Raw genomic sequence first — 13,552 nt, forward strand, 5'->3', positions numbered from 1 at the left:
CTTCAACATGTGCGTGACGCACTTGTTGCGCTCGGTGCGCGACTTCGCACCGAGCTACTTCGACGATGTGTTCGTCCACAGCCGGGCTGCGGACGGGATGAGCGATGTTGAGATGCACAAGGTGCATCTCCGGAAGCTGCTTGCGCTCATGCACAAGCACAAGCTCTATGCGAACCTGAAGAAGTGCATCTTCGGGGCGAGCGAGATACCCGTGCTCGGGTGTCTCGTCGGGAAGAACGGTGTCCGCCCTGACCCTGAGAAGGACAGAGTGATCAATGAGTGACCGACGCCGTCGAACGTCAAGGAACTGCGGCAGTTCCTTGGCTTGGCCACGTACTTGTGAAAGTACGTGAAGGACTACGCGGGCATGATACGCCCGCTGTCACAGCTCCTGAAGAAGGACGCCGAGTGGGTTTGGACTCCTGAGTGTCAGCAGGCCTTCGATGCAGTCAAGCAGGGCTAGACTGAGGCGCCGATCTTGGCGGTGGCCAACCAAGATCGCCCGTTCCACGTTGTGTGCGACGCATCCGACTTCGCAATCGGATGTGCGTTGATACAGCACGATCACGAGGGCCGTGATCGTGTCGTCTACTACCAATCGCGTCAGCTGAAGCCAGCCGAGCGCAGCTTCCCGGTTCATGACAAGGAGCTCCTTGCCATGAAGTACGCACTTGCGAAGTTCCGAGTGTATCTACTCGGAAGCAAACCGTTCGTGGTCTATACGGACCACGCGTCGCTGCGGACGGCTGTGAAGTCGCCGCACATCTCGCAACGGATGGCGAGATGGCTCTCATTCTTCGCAGAGTATAACATCCAAGTTGAGTACAAACCCGGAAGACTCAATGTGGTGGCCGACGCGCTCTCGCGTCGACCTGACTACGCCACGACTGATGCCGACGTCAACGCCATTGACGCCATGCGATCGAGCACCGCAACGTCGTCACTGTTAGACGACGTGAAGGTTGCGGACGCGCACGACGCGGACGCGAAGCTCTTGCTGGCCTACGGCTCAGCGCCTTCTGACAAAGCTCGTCAGAAGTTGCCGAAGCATCTTCGTGCTCGTGCACACCGTTATCGGGTGCACGACGGGTTATTACTCTACAGTGCAGTCGACGACAACGCGGACCGCGTTGTCGTGCCCAATGACCATGACCGGCGACTCAGGATCATGTACAAGTATCACGATGCTCCGACTGCGGGGCATCCGGGCCGTGAGAAGACATACCTTCGTCTCACGCGAGACTTCTACTGGGCCCACCAGTACAAATGGATGCGCAAGTACGTCTGTGCTTGCGAGGTTTGTCAACGTGTGAAGCCTGCTCCTTTCGCGCAGGCTCCCTTGCAGCCACTACCAACTCCACGGGAGTGTTGGCAGTCCATGTCTTTGGACTTCTTGTTCGGTCTTCCCCCGGACAGCCAGGGGAACACGGGCATTGTGGTCTTTGTTGACCTCTTCAGCAAGATGGTACATCTTACTGCGGTACCCGCTGAAGTGGCTGCGAAACAGACGGCGCGTCTGTTCATTGACATGGTGTTCAAACACCATGGCATGCCGATCGACATTGTGTCGGATCGAGACCCGCGCTTCACTGCGCATCTCTGCCAAGAAGTGTTTACACTTCTTGGGAGTCAATTTTCGATGTCGACTGCGGACCATCCGCAGACGGACGGGCAGACCGAGCGCGTGAACCGCGTGCTCGTAGATGTGCTTAAGAGCTACGCTCACTCATTCCAACACTGGAGGGAGTGCCTGCCGATGGCGGAGTTTGCCATCAACAACTCGGTGCATGCCTCGACCGGGCATACACCGTTCTACGTGAACGCCATCAGGCACCCACGCCTCCCGAGTCTACTCGGGACGGTGGCTCCTTCCTTAAGTGGGGGAGGATCTACGACTGCAACGCAGCAGCCGCAGAATGCCGCTGACACTTGCACAGTGTCAGCCGCAACTACGCGCAAGAAGAAGAAGAAGAAGAACGGGTCTGTGTAGGGCACAGACACCACGAAGACCAACGCAGAGGCAGGGCCTACTGCTGGAAGCGAGCTGAACGAGTTCAGTTCGGACGCAATTCGCTTCGTCCAGCGCAGACAAGCCGTCATTCGGTTTGTCCAAGACGCTATTGCAGCTTCTGTCGACCGACAGAAGCTGAACGCAGACAATGTTGGCAGGGGCAACACTAATGAATTCGAGAAGGGTTCATTAGGCTTGTTAGCTACTCAAAACCTGCTTAAACATGCCGTTTACGACTTCGGGGCAAACAAGCTTGCTCCGCGCTTTATCGGGCCGTTCACTGTGCTGGCAAGTCACGGCAACGCCTACACACTGGACATACCGTCTAGTATGCGTCTCCATTCGACGTTCTATGTCGGAAGGCTGAAGCCATATCTGCAGCACGAGCTACCTAGCTCGGCTGAACCGAAGCAGAAGACTCGGCGGAAGCCATCGTCCTCTCCTGCGCGACTTCGCGCTGGAGGAGCGGGTCGAGCTAATGGTCCAGCTCGGCCAGAACGATCGAGGCAGTCTGGGAGGCCGCCGCAAACTGTGAATACTTCAGAGCGCCGAACGCAGCGCTCTGGAACTACTCCACGACCGGGACTTGGTCGTGGGGAGACGCGAGATCAGGGTCAACACCAAGTTGACCACACACGGGGCGTGTTTCCACCACCACCACCGCCAATTCGTGACGCACACGGCTCAACTCGATGGATAGTTGAGCGGATTGTTGGTCACAGTATCCCGAGAACGAACAGGCAACGGGTTCGTTTTCGTATCCGTTGGAGAGGATTCCCTCCCAACCAAGATACACGGGAGCCGCGGAACGTCTTGCTCGAAGACGTCCCGGACATGGTGAGGGCGTACGAAGCCCACCATGCGCTACACGCTGGAAAGTAATACGAGCGCTGTTGTTAACAACAGCGCCCGAAGGCACTTCAAGGGCAGGCTGTGGGTCCTACCCCCGTGGCAGCGACGCGCTTCGCACGTTGCCGCGCATTATACCCAGCAGCAGAGATGTCCTCCGCTGCTGCGCCAGGGGTCTTCAACTTCGACGTGCTCGTTACGGAACGAGCACGCTCTCTTCAAACGGTCAATGGTGGTTAGACGTGCCGGTCTCGGCACGTCTAACCTTGACGGGGGGATGGTGTAACGGGGTTACACGCACAAGTGGCTACAGTCACTTGTTACTCTAAGAGATGCGATGTCTGTTAGAGGTTTGAACACTTCCTCGGCCTTGGTGTAAGGTGCATCAATGGCTACATACATTTACGACCACCACGACGGGTGGTCCATACACATTTAGGATTCCTATTGGCTGAAAGCAGCATCTTTTAGCCAACGAGTGACTTCCATGTTAGCAGAATCCTGCCAACCAGTCGTTGGCAGATTTCTAGTTTAGAATATTACATTTAGAGGAAGTTAGAAACATGAAACAAAAATAGCAGTTCTCATCTTTTACCAAAACCCGCTACTTGGAGTCTTTATCTTGTTTAAAGTATATTCGTGGATCTCGAGTATACTTAACTCAAGTAAAAGAAACCTACGCTTCCTCATACACGTGCGCATACGTGTAAGCCGTAGTAGTGAGCCAAGGTAGGCCAACTACACACCAAACTTGACTTGATTCCAGTATGGTATACCCAACCGAGACTTCGATGAGTCCTCGGTAGGTCCAATCACATCGTGGCCAGGCACGTGCCATGCCTGCCGTCACGTTCTTCTTGTAGTCATCTCTGCATGAGTCCTCGGTCGTACCTTCGTCACTCTCGCGTGCACCGGCGGCGCTCAATGCCAACACTCCCACTCACCGCTAGTGCTGAGTGGTCTGGCCGAAGTCTCGGTCCGAAGCCTCTGCCGGACAACTCTGTCCGATAACGCTGCTCGCTTCAAGTAGATAGTGCAGGCGCTTGGTCCCCACTGCCTTCGTCAGCATGTCCGCAAGCTGATCCTTCGTTGAGACGTAATCCACCTTGATGATGCCTCGCGCCACGTTCTCTCGAATGAAGTGATGTTTGATGTCGACATGTTTCGTCCGAGCATTGTAGCCTGCGTTGCTCGCCAGCGCGATCGCACCTTGGTTGTCCTCGCACACTTGAGTAGCTCCCACTTGCTCATGACCCAAGTCCTTCAACATGGCGCGGGCCCACAACACCTCCTGGGTACAAAGGCTGAGTGCCATGAACGCGGCATCCGCCGAGCTTAGCGCCACCGTGCGCTGATACTTCGACTTGAAGACCACCGGCGCTCCGCTGATCATCACCATTGTTCCCGACACCGAGCGACGGTCGTCGAGGTTGCTGCCCCAGTCCACGTCTGTGTACGCCTCAACCGAAACCTCGTCTTCGTTGCCATTGTAAACGATACCTCGGTCTCGGGTGCCCTTCAGATACCTCAGTACTCGGATCGCGGCCTTCCAATGTTGCTGCCCGGGATTCTCCAGAAAACGTGACAGCTGCGTGACTATGTAAGCCACATCCGGACGAGTGTACGTGGTGATGTACAACAAGCATTCGACGAGTGCTCGGTAAGGTCTCGGCTGCATTGCCGAAAGTTCGGTTGGAGTCTTCGGTTTCGGAGCCTTCGTCACCTTCATACCCGACTCACATGGGTTTACCGCCACCTTGGCGTCCTGCTGGTTGAACCTCTTCACCACGTCGTCAATGTAACGCGTCTGCCTGATAATCAGCGTCTTGGTCGAGTAGCCGTGGTTGATCTCCATCCCGAGGATAAACGAAGCTTCGCCCAGATCCTTCATCTTGAACGAGCTCTTAACTGCAACCTTGACTTCCTCAATTTCCTTTTTCGTTTGGCCGCGATGATCATGTCGTCCACGTAGAGGTATACGTACACATACCTGTCGTCCTTGCCCTTCACGTAGACGCACTGGTCTGCACCGCAACTTCGAAATCCGATGTTCATGAAGACTCGGTGGATAGTCTTGTGCCAAGTATTCGCCGCCTGCTTCAGACCGTAGATTGCCTTCTCGAGTCTGCACATCATGTTCCTCGCGTTCGTAATGCCATACGGCACCTCCATGTAGACAAGCTCAGTGAGATCACTGTTCAGAAATGCTGTGTCCGCATCCAACTGTTCGGTCACGTAAGCCTCGGCCACCACAACCGAGAGTACGACTCGGATTGAGTTCATGTTCGCCACGGGAGAGTACGTCTCGAAGAAGTCTACGCCAAACTTCTGTTTGAACCCTTTCGCCACCAACCGAGCCTTGTACCTGAAGATTCGGCCGTGCTCGTTGCGCTTCTTCGCGAACACCCACCGACACCCAATCGGCTGAGCTTTCGTTGTCCACCGAACCATCGTCCAGGATCCGTTGTCTGAGTGCGCCTTCGGTTCCGCGTTCATCGCCTTGACCCACTTCGAGGCTTCGTCACTCTGCATAGCCTGCTCATACGTAGTTGGTGCATCGTCTGCATCACCAACATCTGCCGCGTATACCAGCACAGCTTCCGCAAGTAAGCTGTCCTCGTCAAACCTCGGACGCTTGGGCGATCGAGGCCAGAAGTGATCATCGCTGTCCGAATCATCGGTTTCGTCGACCTTCGACTCCTCCCCCTCTGCTGGTTCATTTCCAAGCAGAATCGCAGGCTCCCTCGCACGTCGGACACGTTCTGGAGCTGGGTGGAATCCAACTTCGTGCGCTTCGCCTTGTCAATGTGAGCGGAACCGACCGATCCGAATACTCGCAGGTGGTCCAACCGAGGCTTCGTCTTGAACGAGACCTCGTACGGAGTCTTCGTTTGGTCAATTCGGTTCGTCGAGCGGTTGATCAAGTACGCGGCCGTGCTGACTGCTTCTGCCCACCACACCCTTGTAGTGCAACATGCTCCGAGCCTTCTCCATTAGTGTTCGGTTCATCCTTTCGGCCACACCATTCTGCTGCGAGCTGTACGGGACCGTCTTCTGGTGCAGGATCCCGTTCTGCCGGCAATTCTCGGTCATCGACTTGTTCACGAACTCAGTGCCATTGTCCGAGCGCAGACACTTAATGCGCTCTCCCCACTGGTTCTGATAGAGTTTCATGTACGACTTGAACTTGGTCGAAACCTCGCTCTTCTTGTTCAAGAAGTACACCACGACATAACGCGAGTCGTCCACGAAGGTGAGTACATACTTCGCGCCACCCTTCGACCGAGTCTTGATCGGACCCATCACATCCGTGTGAACGAGCTCCAGTGGACGCGATGTCTTCGTCTGCGAGCGCGAAGGGAAGTGCGCGACCGTCTGCTTGCCCTTCATGCACCCTCCACACAGAGGCTTCGTTTTCTTCCGAGTCATCGGTACGCCCGTCGTCGCCAGCCGAGTCTTCGCAAACGAGTCCTCGTTTGGGTGTCCCATGCGAGCGTGCCATAACTCCCACTCACTGTCAACCCCCGAGTATACGCCATGTCTTGATGGCAGTCCAACACATACGCCTTGCCGATCTTCTTCTCCGAAGCGATCTCCCTCGACTTGTCCCAGATCACACACGACATGCGCTGGAACTCCACACTCATGCCTCGCTCAGCCAACTTTCCGACCGAGAGCAACCTTCGGTCGAGGCCGGGTATGTGGAGTACCTCGACCATTCGAATCCGCTTACCGTCGATGCCCGTCAATCGCACCGACCCAGTCCCAGCCACGCGAATCTTCTTCCCATCCGCGATGGTCACGTACATGTCCTTCACCATGGCCGAGTACTCGAACATGTCATCGCGGTGTGGCGTCATGTGCGCCGTCGCACCGCTGGCGATCAGCCACCCAGCCGATCGCTCCTCCCCAACGGCGAACACCGAGTCTTCGTTGGTGTCACCGTTAGTTTGCTCCGGATAGTCCCGCTTCATGTGGCCGACTTGGTCACAGTTGAAACACTTGTCCTTAAACCGTCCGACGTTTCGCCCGCCGACGTTTCGTCCACCGAAGCTACGTCCGCCGCCGTTTGGCCCGCCGACGGCTCGTCCGCCGAGGCTTCGTCCGCCGTTACCCTTCTGGCCGAACCTTCGGTCCGAGCCCTTGCCTCCGAACGATGTAGCCTTCAATGCACGCTCCGAGGTCTCCTTCTTCTCCTGACGCTCGTACTCCTTGAGCAACTTCTCCTTGACCTCGATTAGAGTCACGTCCTTGGCGTTCTCGACGATCGATGCAATCAACTCATACTCCACCGGCAGGCTGCTCAGCAGGATGACGAGCTGTCGGCTTTCATCCAGAGGCTCGCCGAGGGTTTGCAAACCCACGATCAGCTCATCAAAGCTGTCCGGATGCTTCGCCATCGTTGCACCGTCCTCCGTCTTGAACTCATGGAGAGGACGAGTCATCATCACGCGGTTGTGCATGGTCGTCCGATTATAGAACTCCCGCAGAGTGTTCCAAGCATGGATGGCCGAGGTTGCGGACCGAATCGTCGTACGGTGCTCCACCGCCACCCCCTGGGCGATGAGTCCGAGCTCCTTCATGTCGTTCAGCAGCCAGGTCTCGGTCATCTCAGCCGGGTCCTTCACAATCTGCACGTGTGCCAGCAGCCCCTTTCTCGCTAGCGTCAACCGCATAGCGAACTCCCAATGGAAGTAGTTGTCGCTTCCCAGGATGACTTCGGCCTTCTTGCTGGTCGTGGTCATGGTCGACGTCGTGGAGCTTGAGCTTGTGCGGCTGTTAACCTGTTGGTTTTGCTGTTGTTTGCGATGAAGAGGGCAAATGCCGAAGTGAGATTTACTGTTAAGCCTAAATCTACTTTACTGTCCTCCTCTCCCTGTTGTCCTCCTTGCTCTCCTTGTTGCCTCTCATCACATTGATTAGCGCACACCAAACTTGACTTGATTCCAGTATGGTATACCCAACCGAGACTTCGGTGAGTCCTCGGTTGGTCCAATCACATCGTGGCCAGGCACGTGCCATGCCTGCCGTCACTTCGTTCTTCTTGTAGTCATCTCTGCATGAGTCCTCGGTCGTACCTTCGTCACTCTCGCGTGCACCGGCGGCGCTCAATGCCAACAGTTGATTAAACGTATTTTAACTATCACCCTGCTACGCGCTGCGCGCGGCCCTCCAGACCCTAAAGGCTCACTGTGCTCGCTTGGACAGAACCCTAACAAGCCCGCTGCGGCTCGCACGCGTGGCCTCCTCTTGCTAGAAGGGCAATGCTGGGTCCTGGGTTTGCATCCGCGTGCTTCGCACACGGGCTGACAAACCGCAGGCCTGGGCTCGCTTCGCTCGCTGTGCGCTGATAGTCTGATCTACTTACGTTTGAACAAATAGCCCCAATCTACTTGTATTATTTAATTCCTCCGGTGTCAGAGGACGAGGGGCCCAAGTGCACATAAAGAACGTTTTGTGTTATCATCCGGAGTGCGCACGGTACATGTATAACACGTGTATTATAGTAGTAGATCATGCACTGTATAGGTCATCCACGTAGCTACTCTGTACGGAACATGTACTTCATAATAGAATCACCCTTATGGGGTGGGTTTCTTCATAATGTACTTTTTGGGCCATCTGTTAATTCGTACCTTCTACTACTACTGTTGTTCTGTGCTAATACTTGCAAATACTAGGGGTTATTCTGTACACAATGAACCGCTACAGTAACAATAGCTCGGACTTCAAGTAATGCTTGCCAAGTCCGACAAGCGCTCTGTCGGCCTCCCTACAGTATTAGTTTTTAGACTTCATACATTACTGTACAGTCTGCCTGGGCAAATCTGGAAAGGTCGGACCAATAGGAACTGCGAGGTTGAGAAACTGAGAAACTTGCAAAGGGCTTGACAGAAGTGTCAATGCACTGAATTACTCAATTGATGGGAAAGTCTTGTACCGTCGGCTCAGTTTTCAAGCAGAGCGCGGGCGTTGAGGGGAGTCGGCGATATAATACTGTCTCGTCGAATATCGCCGATATTCTTGTGTTCGTACTTGTACATGTAGGATGAGTTTGTCGTGGTCGCGGAGCATCGCGTCACGTAGACCGCTGCCTGGGACGGTCGTTTAGGGAGTTCTAATGTCCGTACTGCCCCATCGTTCAGGGCAAGGTACTGTCGCCCATACCGTATGCCGCCATGATTGCATCGTGCCACAGCAATAACTTATCTAAAGTTCATTATGAGCCTTTCACTCCTGGTATAATAACTATTTAGCAACTTGCACTTGCACGCTGCTTCCCGCTAGAAGGCCTGGTCCCTCCATTTTTCACTAAACTTAGTACCCATCATCCAGCAAGCGCAAATCTCGTCTGCATAACTGTACTAGCTCTGCGAGGTACATTCGACATCGCTATTCCAGATTTTCTGGGGAGATCTGTACGGTGTACAGCACACCTTCTACGAGCCCGAGCCCGTCTACTTCAAAAGTGGGCTTCCCCTAAAACGAGAGCCAAAAGTCGCACAAAATGGGCTCCCTCATGATAAGTACGAGATCAAGGAGCCCTGGTTCGGGCTCCCCATTGGCTCCCCTCCAGGGCTCCCCAAATTTAGCTTCAAATCTATGACGGGCTCTTCATAGTAATATCTGATTGGCCAATTTTACCTGGACTTAAGGCGAGCAACTTCTCGTGATCGATGCGCCACGCTAGAAGATCGAGCTCAAAGATCGCCACACTAGAAGATCTCGCGCCGCTCATATGTGTACAGCCGCTCCGAGGCCACCCCAGCGTCGCCGATAGTCCTTCCTTCCCCTCAAGGAGAAGCCCTCTTTCCTATGCCTTTTCAGGTTAGAACCTGGAGATACTTCAATGACGGCCAATCATCAGCGAGATATTTAACACAGGTGAGGGGAGCCCTTAACGAAGGCTCACAGTTCTGGAGGGCTCCTTTCACTTAACCTATTGAACTCAAGAGCCCAGGAGCCTGAGCTCGCGACTTTTTGGGTTCACCCAAGAGCCCAGGAGCCCGGCTCTCCCCAGGGCTCGTTGAAGATGTGGTGTACAGTGCCCTAAGAGCGAGTTCGCTACGCAGCTGGAGATGGATATCTGCAGGGAGTTGGTGCATCTCCATCTCCAGCTTGTAGAGCGCATCTAGGTAAAATTAGCCAATCACAGTGCGACTCGCTCTCCTTCTCCTTACTTTGCTGTTCTTCGTCGCCGGGAACACTGTGCCCGAGACACCGGACGCGTGGCAAGATGGACCAAGCTGCCGATGACGCTCCGAGAGTTGCGCCTCCGTTCCCGTCAGCCAGTGGCGACCTCGTGCTGGCTGCTGCCAGTTTGGACATACCTGCCTCTGGTGTTGCTCTTGCCCAGACTGTGTATGCGACACCGGCCACTACTCAAACGGAGCTGGACGCCCGCACTTCCTCGCTGGTGCTGCCGCTGCCGCATTCAGAGACACCCAGCCAGCTTTTTGCGCTCGGAGTTGTAGCTGCGTCAGCCCGCAACCAAGACTCACATCGCCGCGTTGGGAATCAGAAGAAGAAGGCCAATACTGGTGAAACGTCTATCGCTACGAAGCAACCCTCCTTTGCGTGGGCGACTGCAGCAGCTGATGCCCTGCTGCGGGCTCGTTTTGACACGGCTGCGACTTTCTTCTCAAAGCTATGCTGCCGTACTTTGGCAGCAGCAAACAGAACACCTTGATCTCGTAGTAAACCAGCAATACGTAGGAAAGTTGGCTTGGTGCAGCGAAGATTGTCTTCAAACCAACTTGCATACGCGGCTGACTGTAGCATGGGCTCAAAGTGCAGTGAGGTCACGGTACGAATCTGTTCCTTAGGGCCTTGCGGCGCATCGTCGGATTATCCTGATAGGAGGACTGCAACCTGTGCGACAGCTGAGCATGGAGCAATCAGTACAACTCTTCGTTCATTGTGTGTGCGGCTGAACTGCCTTAATCTCCAGCTACGTTGTGAACTAAACTATTTTGACCAATCAAAAGACAAGAAATAGAGTTGATGAGAGGTCATCTCCATCTCCAGCTACCTAGCGAACACGCTCTAAGTGAAGGATCATAAAAGTGAACTGGCAGGAAACCCATCACCGTTAAGAGAAAAGCAAGCGAGATCGTGAGCATTTCATTGAAGAATAGGCCAGCTTACTTCGAATCGGTGCTGAGCACTGGTGCGTTAGCTTGTGTTCCGAGCTCTCCGGCGTCCTAGTTACACACGTGTGTTGAATGGTGTGAAGAGGTGTTGTGGCACTGCAGTTGCTTCGCGCCAGAAGTACCTACCGTATCTGCGCGGTCGGTGTTCAGTACCCACCGTACTGAGTCAATACTGTTGACGCGGTTTGCTGTCACTCGTGATCCTGGATTTGTGATCTGTTGATCACTTCGAAGCCGCACGATCCCATCTTGAATCCCAGAAGCCCTGTAGCACAAGGTTACGATTCGTAACCTTGCTCGTTCGTAACTTAACAAACGAGCCCGCCCCTCTCTCGCTTCGCTCAGGGGGCACCTCTGCGCGGTCTGCCCCACCCCCTTAGTCAAAGTCCTCGACTCGGCCAGGCGCGGTGTCTAGAATATATATATATATATCGGGTTGCAGCGCTCGCTGTGCTCGCTCGCGCAGACCAGCCCCGCCTAATCGGCGGGCGTTGGAACGAGTGAATGCACTAAGTGAGACTCGCGCTCGCATCCGCTCGCCCTCGCCCATTCCTCATCAGATCATGATCAAATGCATTGTCTATGAAAATGGCCTTGCCTGGAAATGGCCCTCCTTAGACTCTCCCGAACGAGGTGTCCTGTTTCATGTAATATGGTCTGGCCCCCACACCGAGAATGCGTTTACATAACTGTATAGGTAGGGCCACAGATAAACCTCTCCCTGCATTAAGCTTATTAATTAGATACAGGTATTGCACTTCAATAGGTATTATACCTATCTGTGGGGGGGGGGGGTTACGATCAAAACACAAGTGTGCAATACAGTAGATGTAGAGATCACTGTAACAGCACAAACTGTCTGGATCTCCGCACCTTCCCGTCCAACTGGACCTCCACACCTTCCCGTCCAACTGGACCTCCCATCCTTGGAGCCATCCTGTGCCTGCCTCACTGTCCGTGGCATCGGTGCGCGTACCGAGCAGTCCTTGGCTCCAGCCAGTCGTCATTTCACAATTCACCCCCAGACGTCCGTGTCCACACCCCAAGAGCGTTATCCAAGCGTGAACATGCGTCTCTACGTTGCTGCGCTGGTTGCTGTTGCCACCATTCTGGCCTCCGCCACCGCTGAGGTCGACTCGAAGACGGCGCTGGCGGCTGAAGTCCCAGCAGCAATTCGTTCGCTCGAGAGTGACACCCCAGCATCGAGGCTTCTACGAACTGGTACCGTCACCAGCGCGGACAACGAGGATAGAGGTTTCACGGAGAGCGCCACGCTCCTCGTATATCCCTCGAGCCAGACTAAGCTGAAGCAGTTGCTGGAAACCGCCACGAACGCTGACGATGCCTTCTCCTCCCTCAAGCTCAATCTTATCAGGCGCAATCTGCTCAAGAAATCCAACTTCAAGGTGTGGGTGAACTACGTCAACAACCGAGAGATGAACCCGCAGGCGGTGGTGCTCGGGAAGCTGAAGTCGCATTTTAAAAGTGAGGCTAATTTGGCGGTAATGCTCCAGAAGGCGACTCAGGTTGAGTCGACGCAGACGATGGCCAATGAGTTGCAGATGGCGCAGTTCGCGCAGTGGGCCAAAGAAAGATTGTTCGCGACTGACATTATCAAAAACGTCTTCAAGCTGGGCGATGCCAAGTGGAGCGCTCTCCCGATTACGGATGCTCGCAGACAAGTGCGCAAGGCGTACAGCGCGTATTTGGTCGAGACCATGCCACCCTTTTACAAATTACGGGGGGAATAGATATTGTCGAAACTCTAGACAATGCCTATGATAGCCGTGCGTCACACATGAAGCTGAGAGCTCATCGCCATCAAAGTGAGTTCGCTTCTGTAAGTTTGAGAGGAACAGAAGCATCGTCAATAGTTTATTCTTGAGCACGGAGGTTTGTAGAGGGAAGTGCGAACCGGAAAAAAATAGAGGTGTTGTTGAGTATTGCATTCACATGGCAACAGCGCCACTGTTGTCTCATGGACAAAGTATCTGTTACCATGCCTCACTGGGTGTAGTGTGTCCGGCACTCTTATTACCATTTGAAACAATTGGCGGGAACCCGGGTACCCATCGGGACCCCGGTTACCCCAAAACTACCGGTACACATGTATGAGCAAATGCATTGATTTTATTTTATTTTTCGCTGTTAACGCCAGTCACACTCGGAGTGAGCGCTGCATATGAGCAAATGCATTGAAGTGTTGGTCTATGACCTCCATAGAACGCAGCTAAAGCTCAGTAGGGGAACGGAAGGTTAATTTACCTTCGCCCTCGTCCTGTGTCTCTCCACAAAAATCCAGTCGCTTGCCTGGTGCAGCGGTACAGTGCTTCCCGGTCTCATCGCTATCCTCCTGCTCATGAAAGATAAACTTGGACATGGTAAGGTATGTTATTCGGGTCTATTCAGTACCGGTAGCATATTTTGAGGGTAGTCCTTCATCGACAGCACTTAGATATGAGGGTTTAACTTGCCCCGAGGGTACCAATATGGAGGCCAGAAATTAAATAAATAATTCTCGATTTGGTCGGTATCATTT

The 13,552-nt window shown here is 54.1% G+C and overlaps 2 protein-coding genes across 2 annotated transcripts; one reads left to right on the plus strand and one right to left on the minus strand.

Annotated features, from left to right (window-relative positions):
• Positions 1-10,378: 10,378 nt before the first annotated feature.
• On the minus strand, positions 10,379-10,705 carry PHYSODRAFT_494065 (hypothetical protein; the record flags this gene model as incomplete). Its single annotated transcript, XM_009526639.1, has 1 exon — positions 10,379-10,705. A coding segment is annotated over one exon (327 nt), but the record flags the coding sequence as incomplete, so codon positions are not given.
• Positions 10,706-12,080: 1,375 nt separating this feature from the next.
• On the plus strand, positions 12,081-12,918 carry PHYSODRAFT_354447 (hypothetical protein; the record flags this gene model as incomplete). Its single annotated transcript, XM_009526640.1, has 1 exon — positions 12,081-12,918. One exon carries the CDS (start codon positions 12,081-12,083, stop codon positions 12,762-12,764), a length of 684 nt encoding a protein of 227 aa, XP_009524935.1. The 3' UTR covers positions 12,765-12,918.
• Positions 12,919-13,552: the final 634 nt, after the last annotated feature.

Source organism: Phytophthora sojae (genome assembly GCF_000149755.1).
Source record: "Phytophthora sojae unplaced genomic scaffold PHYSOscaffold_3, whole genome shotgun sequence".
Lineage (NCBI taxonomy): Eukaryota > Oomycota > Peronosporomycetes > Peronosporales > Peronosporaceae > Phytophthora > Phytophthora sojae.